Source organism: Talaromyces atroroseus (assembly GCF_001907595.1).
Source record: "Talaromyces atroroseus strain IBT 11181 chromosome Unknown scaffold_15, whole genome shotgun sequence".
In the NCBI taxonomy this organism is placed as follows: domain Eukaryota; kingdom Fungi; phylum Ascomycota; class Eurotiomycetes; order Eurotiales; family Trichocomaceae; genus Talaromyces; species Talaromyces atroroseus.
In genome coordinates, this window is record NW_017971447.1 from 502,958 (window position 1) to 523,130 (window position 20,173).

General features: G+C 46.7%; 4 protein-coding genes across 4 annotated transcripts, besides 1 other annotated feature; 2 read left to right on the top strand and 2 right to left on the bottom strand.

Annotated features, from left to right (window-relative positions):
- Positions 1–510: 510 nt before the first annotated feature.
- On the bottom strand, positions 511–6,855 carry UA08_08750 (hypothetical protein; the record flags this gene model as incomplete). Its single annotated transcript, XM_020263648.1, has 4 exons — positions 511–966; positions 1,030–1,148; positions 1,211–1,699; positions 1,767–6,855. The coding sequence occupies 4 exons, from the start codon at positions 6,853–6,855 to the stop codon at positions 511–513; spliced, it is 6,153 nt and encodes a 2,050-aa protein (XP_020116089.1).
- A 620-nt stretch (positions 6,856–7,475) lies between these two features.
- Positions 7,476–12,600, top strand: UA08_08751 (hypothetical protein; the record flags this gene model as incomplete). The annotated part of the gene is made up of 5 exons (XM_020263649.1): positions 7,476–7,567; positions 7,632–7,658; positions 7,735–8,186; positions 8,242–11,269; positions 11,352–12,600. 5 exons carry the CDS (start codon positions 7,476–7,478, stop codon positions 12,598–12,600), a joined length of 4,848 nt encoding a protein of 1,615 aa, XP_020116092.1.
- Positions 12,601–13,224: 624 nt separating this feature from the next.
- UA08_08752 (hypothetical protein) lies at positions 13,225–14,290 on the top strand (the record flags this gene model as incomplete). The annotated part of the gene is made up of 3 exons (XM_020263650.1): positions 13,225–13,398; positions 13,473–13,839; positions 13,977–14,290. 3 exons carry the CDS (start codon positions 13,225–13,227, stop codon positions 14,288–14,290), a joined length of 855 nt encoding a protein of 284 aa, XP_020116091.1.
- Positions 14,291–15,314: 1,024 nt separating this feature from the next.
- Positions 15,315–15,376: a repeat region (Identified by RepeatMasker using a combination of RepBase library and repeat library created with RepeatScout).
- A 1,166-nt stretch (positions 15,377–16,542) lies between these two features.
- Positions 16,543–18,234, bottom strand: UA08_08753 (hypothetical protein; the record flags this gene model as incomplete). Its single annotated transcript, XM_020263651.1, has 3 exons — positions 16,543–17,006; positions 17,070–17,865; positions 17,923–18,234. The coding sequence occupies 3 exons, from the start codon at positions 18,232–18,234 to the stop codon at positions 16,543–16,545; spliced, it is 1,572 nt and encodes a 523-aa protein (XP_020116094.1).
- Positions 18,235–20,173: the final 1,939 nt, after the last annotated feature.

Genomic DNA, 20,173 nt, shown 5'->3' on the forward strand with positions numbered 1-20,173 from the left:
CAGCTGCTCACTCCGATATATCGTCCAGTGCAGCTGGCGAAGCACGGTGTGTTCCAATTTTACGTACCGCGAGGCGTAGAATATGACAGAGGTGGAGATAAGGGTTTTGTTCACTTTCGCCGGATTTTTACGGCTCGGAACTCATTCTTCGTACCATTCCAAATTCTTCATCTTTAACATTTAACATTCGCTTTGTTTCCTTAGATCGCTTCCACGTAATAAGTACTTTTAGCTGGTCATGGCATTTTGCCTGAGAGAGCTGACACGTCATGGTAAAGATTTCAAGCATACGTAGAGTACAAGACTCGTTCATCGAGAGATTATATCCAATAATTATACGTGTAATTAGCTACACTTTTGCCCAAAGGTATTTGTCACTTCTAGATTAATCTGTAAGACCTGGATAAATAAAGTAATGAAATTCATCTTCATATGATCAGCTGTTCCCTCATTTAGTCATTTATGTACACACAAAAGAAAAAGAAGTATCTAGGGGTTATCTGTATCTAACTAAAATGCAACCCCCTCGTCCAATCTTCGCTGTAGAATGTCACTCCCGGTCAATTTCTTTGCCTCGGCAATATATTCACGTTCCAAAGAGAAGGGCCGTCCCATGAGATTTGGCACGAATTTGCCAAGCAAGTCGTCTGGCCGAACATTCTCGACTCGGATACGCCTCAGCAAGAACTCACGCCACTCAGCAACACCTGGACGAAGGTGCGAGGAGTGGAATGGAACGTCTATTCCTTGAAGGGGAATAGTGGCCTGACCGCGAGAAAGAGTAATAGGAGTTGGAAGAGCGTGTGCCGTGTGGATGGCGGTTTTGACCAGTGAATTGATCGTAATTGTGGATGGACTGGGTTCGTTTCCAGACAAGGCGCTTTCCTGTGCCCACAAAGCAATGTCATTATTGGCACTTCGTGAGAGCGCATTCAGAATCTCGCCAAGGGCATGTAGATTGGCATTCTGTCATCAAAATCTGTCAGTGAGGAATGACAAGACACGATAGAAAATACAAAGTAAACTCACATGGCCAGTGCAGACGTATTGTTCTCCTTCAACATTAAGGTTAACGATCTCCAGTAGTTTCTGGCTCTCACTAGCAATTATATCGACAAGCTGGCGTAGTGCGGCATCATTGAAGGCGTCTAAAAGTAAAAATATTGTTAGCTTACGGTGAGCAAAATGTCAGACTTAGCAAAACCCGTACCTTTCTTCACTCGCCCAGGGTTGACAGCAACCATGGAAAAGTCAGATGCTCCTCTTTCATCTCTTTTCACGGCGTTCTGCATTGTTAGTCCACGGTAAAAAGCAACATCCATTTGATGCTCGAATGGGAGATATTCAGCTAGACAGGAAAGAGCTCCAAATTCTCCTAGAGAATGTCCGGCGAACATAGCACCTTGCTGCACAAAGCCATTGGCTTTCATATCTTCAAATGTTGCCTTCTCTAGGAGCGCAATGATAGGTTGTGCGAACTGGGTGGCATATAGAAGACCTCGAGGCTCCTTAAACGTGATGAACCGAGTACTGGGGGTTAGACCAGACAGCAAGGGGATGCTGACTTTCTGGCCATCTGGCCCAACTCCATTGACTGTCATCGCTAGGTATCGATCGCGAATCGCACGGCCTCGTTTTCCAGAAAAGTGTATGGTGATGGATTTTGGATTCTCTTGAACAATGTTGAAAACAGACCATCCTAAAGTTATAACAATATTAGCATCAAGAATGAAGTAGCAAAATCAAGAAAGGGAGTTGAGCCTCACCGTAGCTGTTAAGAAGATATCGATCAATATCGTCCCATATCTTTCTTGCAACAGGGCTGGATTTGTAGAGATCCATTCCCATTCCTTGGAACTGACTTCCCTGGCCTGTAAAAACATAAGCTGTTGGCACTTGCTCCAGTTCAGCTTCCCCTTCCAAAACCCGGTCACCCGTGGCAATCTTGAATGCTTGAATCTGGACAACCATCTTGCCTTCAAGCATAGCGATATGACGATACTTGAAGCGCACCTCTTCACCCGGTAAAACCATGTCAACAAATGAAACCGTGTAGCGCCGTGTGCGGAGGTGATAGAAATCGTTGCTAACTTGATCAAGTGCGGCACTCGCCACAGCCGACGTGTACATGCCGTGGACTATAGTTCCTGGAAGATTGGCCACTGCAGCGAAGATTGGAGAGACATGGATAGGATTATAATCCTTAGAAACCCTTGCATATACCTCCATTTCGAATGGCATCTTGAGTGTCTGAGTTGAAGGGCCTGACCATCCGGGATTCTCGAGCGCGTGACGCTTAGCTGATAGAGTGCCTTTACGAGTGAGGAAATCAATAACAGGATTTCCATGTGCATCAGTTGCATCGAAGTTGACATGACCAATACGTCGCAGCCCCTGACGTGGATGCTGAATAAATACGTCTCCAGTTGTACGCAGCGTTCCAAAGACCTTCTCGGACTTGTAGGTAGAGAATGAGAGAACCCGGAATAGTAGAGTTTCGCCAACTAAATTCACATCCTCGTTGTCCAACTTCAGCCACGGTCTGCTACGAAGGACAGCATTGTCTATAGACGACGATACTGTAAAGAGCAGGTCTGGCTGTGTGCTGCGTTCAAATGTTCCGGTGAAGTCCGGGAAGGAGCCTCGAATCAGGAATTTGGAGATAATGGCCACAGCATGTTGATTGTCTCGTGAAATTACTGCACGAACTGTTACAACCTTGCCTGGGTCATCAATAACAATCGACTCTATGGTGGACGTAACCTCAACAGTCTCTCCAACCTGCAATGGCTTGGATCCTGCCAGGAGTTGAAACTCAATAGATAGATGAACTAATCTCAAAAGATCGCCATCGATTTCCGGCACCATCAGAGGCTGAACCAAGGCTTCCCATGCCGGGATAATTGTGGCATTCAGTGGAAAAGATCCGGTGTTCGAAGCTACAAGACGGTCGTTGGAGTGCGATAGTCCAACAGAAGTTGTCCATTGCTGCAGCACCTCATGGGATAGCACCGTGCGGTAGCCGCCGAATGTGGAATAAAGTCCCAGTGAGTTCTTCACATCAGATCCCAGCCAGAGTCGGCTGTAAAATGATTTTATTTGCCGGTCTCTGTCCTGGAGTTCCTCGCTGAGTGGGAATAAGGTATTGTTCCGGTCATAGTTGAACTTGAAATGAAGCGGCACAGGAACGTCACTCACTGGGACGTGGTGGATAATTTGAGCGTTGATAGAGACCCCATCTGGACTCGAAAGTGAAATCAACGTCTTACGTTTCTCTCCTTTCGCTGTCTCTAAGATTATTTCGGAGTTAGCCCTGTCAATATGTACCGATTTGTCACCGTCGAGTTGAAATGATGCTTTAAAAAAATTCGAACGCTTTGTCCGCCCTTGCAGAATAGACTCGGACAGGAAAATAGAACGCATCCAGCCTTCGGTTCTGCTGGCAAGATATTGCAGAACTTCCACGTTAGTAGGCGAGATTGCACCCGTAGAGGCTCGTATCGTGGTTCGTTGATCGTGTTCAACCACGTCTAGATTAGCCGGGCTGAGTGCGAACAATGACTCCAAAGGTTCTTCGACAGGAACCTCTTTATGCCCATAGAACTCATCAGTAAGCAAGGAAATCCAGGAGTTATTGATTCCGCCCAGGATCTCGCCTACAGGTTCGTCGACCTGTTGAGAATATTGAGCAGCAACTGGTCCATGCAAGATACAAATACGACCAGGATCCTGGTCGATGACGGATTCGATATTTTCGGACTGCCACAGAGAGTCTTTCTTAAACCAAGTAGAGAGATTCTCGTCCAGAACTGGAATAAAGTTTGTAGGCTTCTGGCCGCGACGCCTGCATCGCTCCAAGAACCAAGAAACATCTTCTGGATGGATAATCGTGTCCTTTGCCTGGGGAAATTTACGACTGAATATGTCCTTGATCTGTTCTGGCTTGCTCGTGTCGATCTCGCTAAAGACACCTAGGCGTTCTAGACTCCGAATAGCGACATCACCTACGAGGGCCGCGTAGGATGAATCGATCCACCGACTGTTTTGTGGGAGGTACATGAGATTGATCAAGCGAGAGATAACTTCCATGTAAGTCATTTCCGACAATTCAACTACCTCTCCCTTGGAATTCTGGCCAAACCATGGCTTCGCAAAATCGTCGTTTAGTTTGCGTATGATGTGAGCTTTGCGTTTCTGGATGGCTTCCTGTTGTTTTGCACGCGGGAGGCTGAAAACCGTGTCATCCATCTCTTTCCAAAGAAGTACGCCCCGGCTTGCAATCTTATGGATGGGCTGGCCCATCTCCGACTGTACCGTTACAATTCCTCCAACTGGACGCTTGTAGCTATCAGTCCATTTGCCGTCGTGGGTCCCAGGAATATCGCAGATGAGCTGCTTGACAGGGAGAGATGTGTGGGCTTCTTTAGCTGCCATGACTCGACTTCCTACAAGAATACCATCGAAAGGCATTTTGGCATAGCCATATTTTAATGACCACGAGCCTGTCAGGTAAGGGTAAGATCCTTCACCATCTCCAAAACCACTTCCTGCAACAAGTACTGTGTTGGGATGCTGACGGATCTTACCATAGAGTCGTAGTATGGGTGCATGGAAGTCCTCGTAGGAATGGTGGCCACCACCTCTGCCTCCAGTCCACTGGATAATGATGGGGAAGTCTGGGTGCGCCTTCGCAATTTCCAAAACGCGTTGAATGGCATCTTCCGAACCGGGTTTGAATGATATATGCCTTAATCCCAGAGTCGTAATCCATTCTTTCACAACGTCAAGGCTCGGAACGCCTGCACCAATTGTCAGCCCGTCTATGGGTTGTCCATTCCGAGCGAGGCGACGAAGCATAGCTATCTGCCATTGCATGGCCTGCGGACTCGCGTATATGAGGTTGCAAGTAATACCCTTGCCAGGTTGAACACTCTCAATGAGCTTATTGATAGCCGTAGTCATGGTTTCGGCATTGAAGTAACCACCTCCAGCAAGTTCAGCATGGTAACCTGCGTTGATAACAGCCGAAACGAAATCCCAGGGGACAGTTGTCGGCGTCATTCCGGCAACCATTATTGGAGGCATGTCCAATAACATTGTTAATTTTGTCTGGATCTTAACAGAGCCGTTTTGGGATCGTACAAGTCGTGGCTGGAATTCTTCTTCCCAACTGCGAGGGGACAAGAAGGATTCACTTAGATGTGGGTTAAACAAGTCGCGCTTGGAGCCAAATTGAGGATTACTTGTTGTGAGCTCGGTAGCAGAGATGATTTGAACTCCTTTCCCAGTAACGTTGCTTGCGACCATATCTGCTACAGTCTTTCCAAAGGCCAATACGTGCGTGTAACGCGAAGAACTCAAAGTAGCGACCCAATCGACAGGCTGTACCGTTAGAGCATCGACGAGGTATGGCACTAGATCACCTTCCACAGTAGCCGCAAGGTTCGTTCCATCTCGGGTATCATAAACAGGAATAGCAAGCTGTTTTATGTCAATGGAACTGCTTGATAGTCGACTTTTGATCCTGGCCCCGGCCTCCGCAAGATAGGGTGTATGAAATGGCGCACTGATGGGGAGAAACTGTGTCTCAATAACCGGCTTGCGCTTATCGAACGGCATACGAGACTGGTCTACGTCTCTCCCTACTCCAACTGCACGCAGCAGCTTGGTAAAGCGTATGAGAGACGATGCTGCACCGGCAATCGTGTGGCTAGTTTTAGCGTTTGAGAGAGCGAGATAAATATTTTGATCTTCTGGGAGATCCTGGTTGCATTTAGCAAGGAGAGGGCTCACTTCTGCACCTGAAAGCCCAGATACAAAGAGCATGGAACTTGGCTGTCCTTCGCCATGGCTCTTTGATTCTTCGACCGCGGCAGCGGTTAGGGCTACACGCGGTGCCGCATGGTGGCTCTCGTACCCTGTCCAAAACAACAACTTTGTGGCGGTTATTGAATTCTCATAAAATGAGGACCAGGACTCAGATGCCGAGATGGCAGCGCCAATAATGATTCCCTGGGAGTGACCGCTTGCACCTCCTAGAAGAGAACGAATATCGCCAGGGGTTTTCCCTAGAAGTTTGCAGACAACAAACCAGTGCGCCAGAGCAACAAGTCCATGAATAGGGAAACTGACGGGGGCTGAAGCCAAGAACTGGTCACTGGGGACAGTTTCTGGGCTCTGGAGCCAAGAAAGCAGGCGGATTTCGCGTCCTCGGAAGAAATCATAGGTATCAGGAGAGACGCAGAGTTCAAAAAGGACATTATCGATCGTCCGGATCAACGTTTCCAAGAGTGGAGAATAAGCCTCATATATCTCAACAAGCTCTTTGAAACACCGGGGGTTTGACGCTCCTTGGCCTCCGAAAAGGGCCACAAGTTTGACGCTCTCCCTTTCGGCCTCCTTAAACAGAGCACTGTGGCCACTGTGTGCTTCTATTGACAGACCACAGACGAGCAGAGTCGTATAGTACGTACGAAGCATAGACCTCTGGACATCTTTTGGTTCAGGAAGAGAAGCAATCACTGAATGTATCTCATTCAGGATCAGAAAGTCCTTATGGAAAGCAGACACCAACGGCGTGATAAACACAGCCGAGACTTGACTGTCAATAAGAAACTGGAAGAAACGCAGCAGAAGGCTCTCGATCGAATTAGGGTCGCCTTGTTGAGTGGTGCCTAGCGATGAAAGAAATGCTGCTTTATGCTGGGAGAGTTCAACTGCATGGTTTCCCGATAAGGGTGTTGAGTATGAAAGGTTCTTGTAGATGAGGGTGAAGGTCGTTTGAGGGTATAGGTCAATGTCCCCCCCGGCTGTCGAGGGGGTACTGTATTTCATGGATGGGGTTGGGATATCCATATTCGGCGGTGTGGTATCCAGCGCTGGATACTCCATCCAAATGCCTGGACAGTTTCAATTCACAGGAGTCTTCTGGCACGGCATTGATAGACTCATAAGGTATTAAAGACCGCAAGCTCAACTGGAGAGATAACAGGACCGGAGACTAGATTCAACAGGCGGGCTGCTGGCACAACATCCACCTTGCCGTTTGTAATGGTGGCGATATAGGATGTTAATAGAAGATGATCCCCTTCCTGGGGCATGTGGTGGTTTGCCCAATCAGAAAGGCACAGAGCCCGGCGGACCCCGGGCCGGAGAGGGGCCGCGCGGACAGCCGCAAGCCCTAAGCCTTGCATACATCCCCGTAGTCCGGCCGACCTCAGTTCTGAGGCTTGCTGGTTGCTTCATGGTCCTTCGGGGGTGAATATTTGGGGGCGCCGAAAATCGCAACTGGCTGCAGGTGGTTCTGGGCTTCGCGGTGCACAATAATACGACCGTGGATGCATACCACCGGGAGGTAGTGCATTTATTTCATATTCATACATCGTATCCTACCTTTCTCCTTATCGATGCTATAATCCCACTCTCTGCTTGAGTTTCTCTTCATCGCAGAAAGTAGAAGGCAGTGTAATGCAATCATGACTCGACAACAGGTTGTCCTTCCGGCGCAAAGCCGGCAGGAATCTCTGAAACAGCAACGTACCCACGAGCTGTTGGTAGAGCTGCTTTCGTAAGAGCTTCAATCTGGTCATAGCGCAAAGTGTTTGGGGTGTCATACTAACCTTAGCAATCAGGTATCAGCTCGCTTCTCCCGTGCGATGGTACGTTTTCTTCCTCCCTTCTACGATCTTGCTTGTTGCCTCTTCGGTACGCACAAAGCTAACTACAAAGCAACAGGATCGAGACGCAGAAGTCCTTCTCACGCCAAAGTCCTATCATTGAACGATATGTCGAGGTCGGTCCTAGCAAAATTTTGGCCAATATGGCTGTCAAACAGATCGGCAGGGAAACGCACCCGGAGTCACACCTAGTAAATAGACAGTTTCTGTCCTCCAGTGACAATGCGAAAGACATATTCTACCAATACGATGATAACGAGCCTGAGGCTTCAGAAAGTGAACCAACCCCTGCAAACTCCCCAGCTTCCGAGACTGTTCCTACAGCCACTGCAGCTGCTCCCGCACCTCCCCCAGCTGCACCAGTCGCATCTGCCCCTGCTGCTGCTGCCGCCGCAGTGGAGGATAGCCCTCTTACTGCCACTGACGCCGTCATTGCCATAACGGCACAGAAGTTGCGCAAAGGGTTTGATGAAGTCCCTACTTCGAAATCCATACAAGAACTTTCTGGAGGTAAGCTGGAGAGTCAGATGGCCAAGCTACGTTGTTTGCTAAACTGTTCACATAGGAAAGTCTACGTTGCAAAATGAGATCCTGGGCGACCTTGGTGTCGAACTGGGCAACTTACCCGATGGTAGCGAGGATTTGCCATTGGCTACTCTTGGTGCTGCATTGGCAGGCTCTTTCAAAGGGGAGCCAGGGAAACAAATTTCAAGTTTGATTGCGAAGCTCGTCTCATCCAAGATGCCCCCATCATTTAACCGACAGGCCATTCAACGCTACCTAGGCTCACGATGGGGTCTGGGACCTCAACGTCAGAACGCTGTAATCACATTCTCTATCACCCTTGAGCCAGCTTCACGATTGGCGAGTGCAGATGCTGCTCAGGCATTTTTTGATTCCGTGGCTCAACGATATGCATCATTTGCTGGGGTTACATTAAGTGCTGCATCAGGTGGCGCATCGTCATCACAAGCAACAGTTGTCGATTCTGAAGCTCTGCAGGCTGTAAAGAAAGACCATCAGAAAAGCCTTCTCAAAATCCACGAGGTTATCAGTAATTTGGTTAAGGAGATGGGCGAGGGTGAAGATGACAATGCCACCGTGAGCGCGGATAACAGCTTACTGGAAAAGCTCGACCATTGGGTCTCCGAATTTGGCGATGATATGTACTTGGGAACCAAACCAATATTTGACGCCCGCAAGATCCGCGTATATGATGCGTGGTGGAACTGGGTCAGAGTAGACCTTATAGAGCTGAAGCAAGAGCTCCTGAAGGGCCTGCTTACTTCCAGCGACATCTCGGACCGTATCCGCATGATCATCAATAGATGGACATCGTCATGTGGTAACATCCTTAAATCGTTGTCATCGGAACACGCGGTAGTGAATCAGCTGAAAAACCAGACAAGCAGTCCCAGCGAAAACTCACCAGTATTCTTATATACAAAGCCAGCCGAAGCTCCTCGGACGAGAATTGATGAAGCTGGGAAGACGATTTACGAAGAGGTGCCCCGAGGTGCTTCGGGCCAAAGTCTCACTTATGCCCATCTGATCAAAGGGGGTGCCTCTGGATTACCCAAGCCAGTTATACAGCTTAAACAACAGGATGGAAACGAATGGAAGTCCAACAGCATCTGGACCGATATTTACGTGGAAAACCTACTTCTCGGTGAAACAACCGGTCTTTCATTTTCAGAAACAACTGCTCTCGTTACCGGAGCAGGACCTGGGTCGATTGCGTCTGGAATTGTTCAGGGATTGCTAGAGGGAGGAGCCCAGGTCTTTGTCACAACTAGCCGACCACCACCAGCCGCAACGACCAAATTCTTCGATGAGATGTATAAAACACATGGATCAAGAGGAAGCAAGCTCACCGTCATACCATTTAACCAGGCTAGCAAACAAGATTGTGAAGCTCTTGTCAACCACATATACGATACCAAGGAGGAGGCCAGAGATCTCGATGTTATAGTTCCTTTTGCCGCCATTGGAGAAACTGGACAAATAGATGGCATAGATGCCAAATCAGAGCTTGCGCATCGGTTGATGCTAACCAATCTACTTCGCATGTTGGGACATGTCAAACAGCAAAAGGAGAAGAGAAGATATAACACACGGCCAACCAGTGTGATTCTACCCCTCTCTCCAAATCATGGAACATTCGGTGGTGATGGTCTGTACTCAGAGTCCAAACTTGGCCTTGAGACTCTCTTCAACCGTTTCCATTCGGAAGGCTGGTCGGACTATCTCACCGTTGTTGGCGCGGTCATTGGCTGGACACGCGGAACTGGGTTGATGAACACCAACAACATTCTCGCTGAAGCTGTTGAGGCTGAAAAATCAATTACGTTTAGCTCATCGGAGATGGCATTCAGCATTCTTGCTCTTATCCACCCAGAGTTAATGGCTGCGGCAGAAAACGAGCCTATCTTGGCTGACATCAGTGGAAATCTGTCAGAGATTCGAGACCTCAAGGCAATTATTTCGAGAGTCCGTCAGCAATTGTCCGATCGTACAAAGCTTCGGCAGGCTTTGAACGAGGAAAACAGACGCATGAATGCATTGTTGACCGCACCCAAAGAGGATACTCCGAAGACCATTCTCTCCCCCCAAACAGAACGTGCCAATCTTAAGGTTGGCTACCCACCACTTCCTAAGTTCAATGCTGCCACAGCTGGTTTGGCAAACCTCCAAGGATTAGTAGATCTCAGCAAGACAGTTGTTGTTGTTGGCTTCTCTGAACTTGGTCCATGGGGTAGCTCTCGCACCAGATGGGAGATGGAGTACCGTGGGGACTTCACAACAGCCGGAATGGTTGAGATAGCATGGATAATGGGCCTGATCGAGCATGTTGACGGTCAAGTCAACGGTGCACCGTACAGCGGATGGGTGGATGCCAAAACAAAGCAGCCTATTCAAGATGGTGATATCGCTTCAACTTTTGGTAAATATGTCTTGGAACATACTGGATATAGGACCATTGAGCCAGATGTTCTGGATGGATATGATCCCAACAAGAAAGAGTTTCTCCATGAAGTTGTCCTAGATGAGGATCTTCCAACTTTCCAGGCGTCCAAGGCTACTGCAGAAGCATTTCAATTGGAACATGGTGACAATGTTTCCATCTCTCCGGTCGCTGAAACGGAGGATTGCCTGGTCAAAGTCAAGAAGGGAACTCGTTTGCTCATTCCCAAAGCCATTGCTTTCAACCGTACGGTTGCCGGGCTGCTTCCAACTGGCTGGAATCCTGCGAAATATGGTATCCCAGATGATATTATTACACAAGTTGACCCAATTACGGCATATGTCCTCTGTTGTGTTGCGGAGGCCTTGTATAGTGCCGGAATTACAGATCCATTCGAAATATTCGCTCATATGAATACTTCTGAGCTGGCCAATTGCATTGGTACTGGAGCTGGTGGATTGGCTGCTTTGCGCAAAATGTATCGGGAGAGATACATGGAGCATTCTGTACAGAGCGATATTTTCCAAGAGACATTCCTTAACACCCCGGGTGCATGGGTGAATCTCCTGCTTTTATCTTCCACTGGTCCCATCAAAACTAATTCTGGAGCATGTGCCACTGCTATCGAGTAAGTATCATCCCTCTGTGCTGTATAACGCACATATTCCCGTAACAAGTCTCTTTCAGAACGTACGTGCTAACTAAATCAGAGCAATGGATACTGGATGCGAATCCCTTCTGCTTGGCAAGTCGAAAATGGCCTTCGTTGGCGGTGCTGATGATTTCCGAGAGGAAGCATCTTACGAATTTGGCAACATGAAAGCCACCGTCAACACAGACGAAGAAGCTCTAGCAGGCCGCACTCCCAAGGAAATGTGTCGCCCTAGCACCACTACTCGCGGTGGATTCATGGAATCTGCGGGATGTGGTATCCAAATCATTACAACTGCAGAGATGGCGCTGAAAATGGGACTTCCGATATATGGCATTGTGGCTCATACTCAAACCTCTAGCGACCGCATCGGTAGGTCCATTCCAGCACCGGGTCAAGGTGTCTTAACTGCTGCCCGCGAAGCGCCGGGAGCTGCAGACTCGCCTCTGCTGGATATTGGATATCGCCGAGAGAAGTTGAATGAGGCTATCAAGGAAATTGATACGTGGTGGATGCATCAGCTGCATTTGGTGAAGAGTTTACCAGCTGATAACATAGACACCATTTTGGAATCACTTGAGAGACTCCGGGATTCTAAAGTTTCGAACGCTAAGAACCTGTGGGGTTCCAATTTCCGGCAGCAGGATAGCCTCATTTCACCTATGCGGGCTGCACTCGCTGTTTGGGGATTGACAGTAGATGACATTGATGTTGCATCTCTTCACGGCACATCTACGAAGGCCAACGACAAGAACGAAGCCAACGTCATCAACCAGCAGATGAACAAGCTTGGGCGGTCTCTCAACAATCCCATCCTGACCATTTCCCAGAAATGGCTCACCGGTCATCCTAAGGGTGCAGCTGGTGCATGGATGTTCAACGGCGGTATTCAAGTTTTACAAACTGGCATTGTTCCTGGAAACAGAAACGCCGATAATATTGATTCTGTTTTGCAGCCCTTTGAACATCTCGTCTATCCACCTCGTACCATTTACACTTCAGGGATCAAAGCATTCATGCTTACATCTTTTGGATTTGGTCAGAAGGGTGGCCTTGTTATTGCTGTATCTCCAAACCACGTGTTTGCTGCAATTACAGAAAAGGAATACGAAGACTATAAAGCTCGTGCACTATCGAGACAGCGTAGTGCTGGCTTAGACTTCATTCAAGCTATCCAGACCAACTCTCTTTTGAAACCCAAGGCGGAATCCCCCTGGAAGAAGGACAATGAAAGTGCGGTTCTGTTGGATCCTCGTGCTCGTGCTCACTGGGATGCTAAGTTGGGCGAATACGTTATAGAGGCATGAATCTCACCACTACAATACGAGTGAGAAATTTTGGAATCATTGTATTAGTTTATGGCGCTATATTTGGGACTTCACAGAGCCATTTTTGCAGATTAGATTGACTGGTTGATATACTCATACGCGCTTCAAATTTGTCCGGTGCTCGTTGATACACATGCATTTTCTATTTAGCTTGTACATACGGTGATAAATGATATTGGAATTGCATGTCTAGAAAAGATAAAAACCACCTGGCTCGCTTTTGCCAACTATTTACCGTTAGGGCTACGTATGCAAGATAGTGCTGGGTCAACAGATGTGGACCGGATGAACCATTCATTGCACCGACAAGGAAACCGAGTGTTCCAATTTTCGTCCAACTTTAGCTTTAGCCTCTAGTCTTGAAAACGTGTGTGCTATCGACATCTAGGAATATAGGGCTGTGCAAATATATAATTACCAATTGCACCGGTACGGAAACCGAGTGTTTCCATCGGGTCAATTGAATAACTTCGATATGTAGTATTTATATAAAATGACAAAAAGACCCCTTTTTCCCTTTTCTTCCTTCCCCTTGAAAGCACATGAGTAGTACCATTAAGTTTCACACTTACACAATCTCCAACCTTGAGCGGACTATTCATCATGTCCGAAATTATCACCGTTTTCGGCGCCACTGGCAAGCAGGGTGGCTCGGTGGTTCGGGCTATTCTTAACAACCCACTCCTCTCTTCGAAATTCAAGATTCGCGCCGTTACTCGTGATGACTCAAAGCTAGCAGCAATAGAACTAGCCGCTCGCGGGGTGGAGGTAGTTATGGTACGTATATGTTCATAAGTTGACGAAGAATTTGGGATGAAGCAGTAACTGAAAATTGCGTATGCCCTAACCAGGCTAATATGTCCTCATTCGAATCTCTCGAAAAGGTTATCCCCGGTGCTCACACCGTATTTTTGGTAACAGACTTCTGGCAACGTATGTCCGGTGCAGAGGAGGTATTGCAAGGCAAGAACGTCACCGACGCCTGCAAGGCCGCTGGGTTTCAGCATCTCATCTTCTCGAGCTTGATAAATTCGGCTGAAGCCAGCAAGAATGCCTTTTTGCATGTCTATCATTTCGATGGTAAGGCTGGGGTTGAACGATACATGCGTGAGTCTGACGTTCCGGCAACCTTTGTACTGGCGGGTACCTTTATGAGCGAAACGCATCACTTGATCAACCGGAACGGCGATAATTACGTGGTTGCATTGCCTGTGGATGGTAATTCTCAAATCCCACTTATAGATATCTGTCAAGATTTTAGTAGGTTTGTTTGCTTTTGTTCACCTTCCTAGATTCAATAGTGATAGCTCGACTCCGGCGTTAGAAACTGTTGCTGACTAGACTGTCTATTGCAGGTCTATTTGTCAAGGCGGCCATAAAATATCGATCGTCGCTACTTGGCCAAAGAATATTTGCATCGGCTGCATATTACACCCCTCAACAGATCGTCGACGATTTTTCGGCAGCGACTGGAAAGGCTGCGGCCTTCCTGCAAATCCCCGAAGATGTCTTCAAAGCATTTCTTCCAGAGGCAAAAGCACAGGAGATATCTGAAACCGTCATGCTATTTGAGAGCGTGGGCTACTATGCAGGAGCTGATTTGTCAGGGAGTCTAAAGCTCCTAGATAAAAACCAACGGAGTGGAAGGAGTACATCCATAATAATTTAGAGCAGGGGAATTAACGTCCACATCCTTGTGTATGTGTGGTCCTTAAATCCGCATTGCATCTGACAATTCACTTGGTGACTGCAAGCTTAGCGAATTCCTCTGGCAATGGGAAGTTCATAGACACTGAAATTACACTTGATCTAAAATGCATGCTCCATGTGAACCCTAGTTCACGGATCTTGTTTTGCAACAGTATCACCCAACGAGCATAGCAAGGTGTTTACTTGGCATACTAGAAAGTCATAAAAAGCTTCACCCACTGCCGTGGCTTCCACATTTCCAGTAGTCTTTTCGCGCATAAGTGAACACATTTTTAATCTCAATTCGCAACGACTCAACTGCCCAATGCGTGCTTGGGTCGCGCGAGGCGATCAAAGCCGGAGATAGGCGACACGCTATGTCCTTATAGCTGCTACTCAACTTGGAGCCGAGTGTCGTTAGCAAAAAAATGACACTTGGATCACTTGCGCAAGTATTGCATCTGCAACTTATCATCTGGTTGACTTCCAAAGTGCCACCAAGCACTGTGTCCAAGGTAGACATGTCTGAACTAGCATCCGCCATCATGTTGCATATACCATGCTGTCCAACTAGACGTGAGTATCATAGGGTAAAGCTTTGAGGGAGGAGTAGTCCAGTTCCACCGAGGAGAAGTCAATGGGTCGGCCGATATCTGATAAATTCCATCCAGTGCTCGGCCAGGGATAGGTTCCCCTGAAGTCAGGGTTATGTTGCAGGTACCTAGTACGAGGTTTGCTGTGTTGAAATGGCTTGCCTTTTCTCTGCGAAATGCCGTAGACGCATTTCAGATGTAGTTGGACACATCGTAAACATGATGTGGTGGATTGAGATACGCCGAGATCCTCCTGGCAACGGACCTTTGCTGAGGAGCAGCTATTGCAGGACGTCTTCAGTTTGGGCTCGCGCTGTCGCGGCATTGCCTGGTCCTGCATTGAATCTATCTGCGTTTGAAGTTTCGAAGGCGAGGCTACATTTTTGGAAGAGACTAATTAACTTGGTTTAACGTATTTCCCTAGTAAACCGGCCACATGTAATTCCCATACAATGTAGCCATTTTAACCCCCTCTTCAGCTGAAATGCTAATAGCATCTGATCGTAAACCTGAGTATAAAAGGCTTTTATGGACCTTGGCTGTAGTAAAATATCCCATTCAACTTTGCTCTTTATTTTGTATCTTCTGTTTGTCTTCAGACTTCATCATTATTCTTTGTGACGGCAGCCAAACTAAATAGATTGGTAATGCTGTCTACGTACTAGGAAATGAGAATATAGCACATGAGGAAGGAAGAAGGAAAGAGAAGCTCTTCTTGATGTTTTGAGTTGACCTTTATATACTCTTTTCAAAGCCTAATAGAGAAGATGCGAGACAGTCCCCAATCAATCTAGATATCTAAGACTTGCCTCGCCCAGTCCTATCGCGCGATTCCTCCGCCTTGCTCGTTGCGCGCCGTCCCAGATCTTTTCCCTTTGCTTCTATTTGTTTTCTTTTTTGTTTTTTTTGTTTTTTTTTATTCTTTGCTTGACCAAGATTCGGATAATCCGGCAATCCTCTGTGCTTTGATAGCGGCAAACATCTTGGTTATTGATCACAATAATGGAAGAATGGGAGAAATCACCAGTAGTATAAGCCAGACGCTTTAATGGTGTCCTCAGATCACAAAAGTGAAAACAGATGCCGTTCCGAGATGTACCACTATAAGTAGATTGAGGTATGAGAAGATAAAAGAAGAAAAATATTCACTGTGAAGTTCTTAGGCTGCCCGACCGAAATTCTTCCTATTGCCTATTTAGGCAACAACCACCATGGCATAATCACCTTCTTTCTTTAAAAACTGGTGAATTCTTGTAAGATAGCAAAATGCGTAATACTTCAATGCTGCCTAGACACGCATGACCATAGTGCTGTGTCCGTAGATTGTTGAAAGAAGCTCGCTAGGCGGATGACCCCTTCATAAACCATCAGTAGAAGTAAGGTTATACTCTCCTCCGGGGTACCTTATCTTGACCCTATATGTTCATTTTCAAAAAGCAGTTGATTACACTTAAGAATATGTCACAAAATACAAATACAATACTGGTGTCATATTGAATGTCTAATCCACTGCTGTCTAGTTGTCGAAGTATTCGATGGCATTAATCTTTGGCTATTGTTGAAGTTATGTTCGAAGTATTTTAAAAGGTAAACAACAGACTCTTAGTTATCACCTCACAGAATGAAGATACAAGAAAAATTATTCCACATGCTCATGATCGACTTTCTGAGGTGGCCCTCCACCACGGACAAGGACATCGTCCTCAAAAACATACTTCGAGCTCTGCCACGGCTTGACCTTGCGAATATACATAGTATCAATCTCCTCCAGTGTCCGGTCCTTGCCCTCGATAACGCAAAAGTAAACTGTGCCTGCTGCTAGGAATAAACACCCAGCAAATACATATCCAAATCGGAAGTCAATGGCGCTTGTAATAAAAGGTGTGAAGAACGCAAGCAAGAAATTCCATAGCCAGTTTGATGCTGTAGCAAGTGCCATTGAACGCGCACGAAACTCAGATGGATATAATTCAGCAATTATAGTCCAGACCATAGGTCCCCATGTCGAGGCAAATCCAAGAATAAAAAAAGAAGCAAAGCAGACCATAGCAATCCCAGCTGAGGGAGTATTAGACGGAGTAGTGTGGTCAAGTGAGAAATGGCCTACAGATGCAAATATCATAAAGCAGATAAACATCCATAATGCGCCTGCAATCAAGGACTTACGACGGCCAAAGTACTGAATGTTGTAGAGGCCTAAAAATGTGCTGCCAAAGTTAATGCCACCTAGGATCATTTGTGTTACAAATGAGTTAGAAATGCCAGCACCCTGAAAAATTGTGGTACCATAGTAAAAGAAGTAATTTGCACCAGTAAGTTGTTGAAGAGCTTGTAAAAGAACACCAACCATAATACGATACTTCATACGTGGAGCATGTAGCATCAAAGCCCATGTAATCTTTCCATGGGCGCACTCCTCGTCATATTTTTGCTTAATTTCCTCGAATTCCCGGGCGAGAGAACGATGATTCTGAGGGATACCGTAAATTTTAGCAAGAGTAACTATTGCCTGATTTGGTTTACCATGTCGGTAATCGTATCGCGGAGATTCCGGAAAGAATGCCATTCCAACACCGAGAACAATAGCCCAGAGATATGTGATTCCCATAGGGATACGCCACGATGCTGAGTTTGTCTTAGACTCAGTACCGAAGTTAATACAGTTGGCAACAAAGATACCAAGTGTAATAAACAGTTGATAGGTAGAGATAAGGGCACCTCGGATGTGCCGTGGACCACTCTCACCCTGATACATTGGGACTAGCAAGGAGAGAGCACCAACACCAAGACCAGCGACCAGACGGCCGACAGCGACCTGGTACCAGTGGCCAGAAGGTGATGATATTTGCACTGTTACTCCAACGCATAATATGACACACCAAGCTGAGATGGACCACTTCCTCCCAATACGATCTGCGATGGGAGCACCAACTAGAGCACCTATCAGTGTTCCAATCGATAGCTACATTGACTTGTTAGCCTATATTCAGATGAGAGGGAAACATGAGAGGTAACTAACTAATGAGACGATGAGTCCACTCCGCACATTACTGAACTCGTATTTTCCTGTGGAAGCGTTGAATTGGCCGAATCGAGCCAGGAAATCTTCCATTTCCAGAAACCCAGATATCTGGCCGGTATCATAACCGAATAGGAAGCCCCCCATCGACACGAACAAACCCATCACTGCTGAGCGCCATGTCAGCAACGGTATAGGGGTATCGACAAGCTCGGGGCCTTTCTCAGTGATAGCTTGAGGGAGATCGGCGACGGCGATATGGTCAGGGTCATTAAAGTGATTAGAAGAGTGCTCCTCATGTTCTTGCTGCATTTTGGCATGCGAAGAGTCTAATTCTGACGAAGGAGTTGATTGCATTGTTAAGTGGTAGAATGATAACTATGGTTGGACGAAGACCAAGGTTCAGGAACCAAGTCTCACAGTTGAACCTTTGCAGAGAAGAGCAAAAAATAAGGGTCCTGAATGATGGAAGTCACATCGTATATATATTGCTAAGGCCGGAAAAAAATAAATAGGTAAAAATAAAGGCCTTTGAGTGGAGATTGATTGCTCGTCATCGATGAAGGTCTGATTCATGGATATGCGATGTGGAGAAATGGCCCGTTTGGCAAATAGGGGCCCAGAACCACTCGGAAACCTCAGGAATCCGGGGTACGGTGATATGAAAAGTCCATGATTTGACACTTGGCGTATATTGTCTCGCAGCATCTTGCAGCCGGCTTGGGTCCTTCTCGCTTACGAGGTTTCATGAATGAATGAACCAAAGGGTTGTGGTCTTTGCGCTGGCAACCCGTTGGTAGACGTTTTGGGGCAGAACAATATATTATGCAGCGAATTAGATCTCGAATAGCAATACCCTCGCCCATGGATCCTGTGGGGTTTCAAGGCTATGGTATGACCGCATAGACTCGCTGTCATAGGCAATTCGCGCGAAGTTTACCTTCAGACTGTTACACCCCAATGACGCGATTCAGATATATCAACCCGGAAAAGAACCACCTCTTATGCCGGGAGCTAGTGGCTTCCCTGAGCCACCAGATATATTACGTTCATATCCATTTCATCATTGTTTTCGTTGGACTGATCAGGTTGTTGGAAGCATGTGGTGCATGTTCTGTGGCGTAAGCAAAAAACGTCGGAAGTATAAAGTTTTAGCTTACTGTTCTCGAGCTGCCTGAGTGATAGCTAAGCTTTATTTGTACATTACTGTGATTACTGCCAAAAATCGTGTTCCTCGAGCTGATATTAGTGATAAATTGAAGTCTTAGAAGCGGGTCGTATTCTTAGTGACAGTAGGGAGTTGCATTTTTAGACCATGCAGTGATTGATATAAGATTTCTGCGCCTCGTAGCGGGCACGGCAGTGGACGGTTAGGTGCTGGACTTAGGTGTTTGGTATGCCTGGCATACTGCAGAGTCCTGGGCTTTGATTTGGTGTAGGTGGACGCTTATTGGGGTAGTAATTTTCTTGGCTAGTTGCTGTCCTAACTTTAGGGGCGTTGTTAGGGATTAGGTTTGCCTATTCTTGGTTATATAGTGGCTGTTTATTAGGTTGTGTCTGTATATTTCTCCTTTTAAGTGTTACTAGAAGCAGCTGTGCTGTGGGGTGCTTATTTGGCAAGATAAGCAGCCTAGTAGTGTACTGTAGTTTATGCTGGTCTATGGGTGTGTTTCCATGGCCCTAGTCTGCTTATTAGTAAGCTTAATCGTGTGACTGATAGTCTGGCTAATGATGCCCAGTATACAGTCCCTTCCTCCTCTTCACTCGAAACAAGAATTATACGGCTAACAAGTGATGTCCAATGCCGTCTGGTCCCATGATGGCCATATTTTGTGGAACACGGGAATGTATGGCTTCAAGGATAAGAGCCACCTATACGACAACACTTTTCAGCCTTACGGTCAGATTATGATCATGAACTATGACGGCTCCGACAAGAAGTTGTTAACGGACACTCTCTGGGAGGACTCTAGCCGCAGCATATACCGAACCAATACCTTGTCTAAGCGATATTTCTGGAAAGCAAGTTTAAAACAGATCTAGTAATTTGCGACACCTTTTCTTATTGAATTTTTAGTTAAAGTTTACACTTACTACGTGTAGAAGTATGAAGGCAAAACGATGCCTTGAAAAGCAATACTATGACATGGCTCCCCCAGTGCTTTATCACATGTATCTACTCTATTTGGGGGAGGGGGGAGATATTGGAACCTCTATTTATAGTTACATGGTTATCTGCTTGTTACGTTCT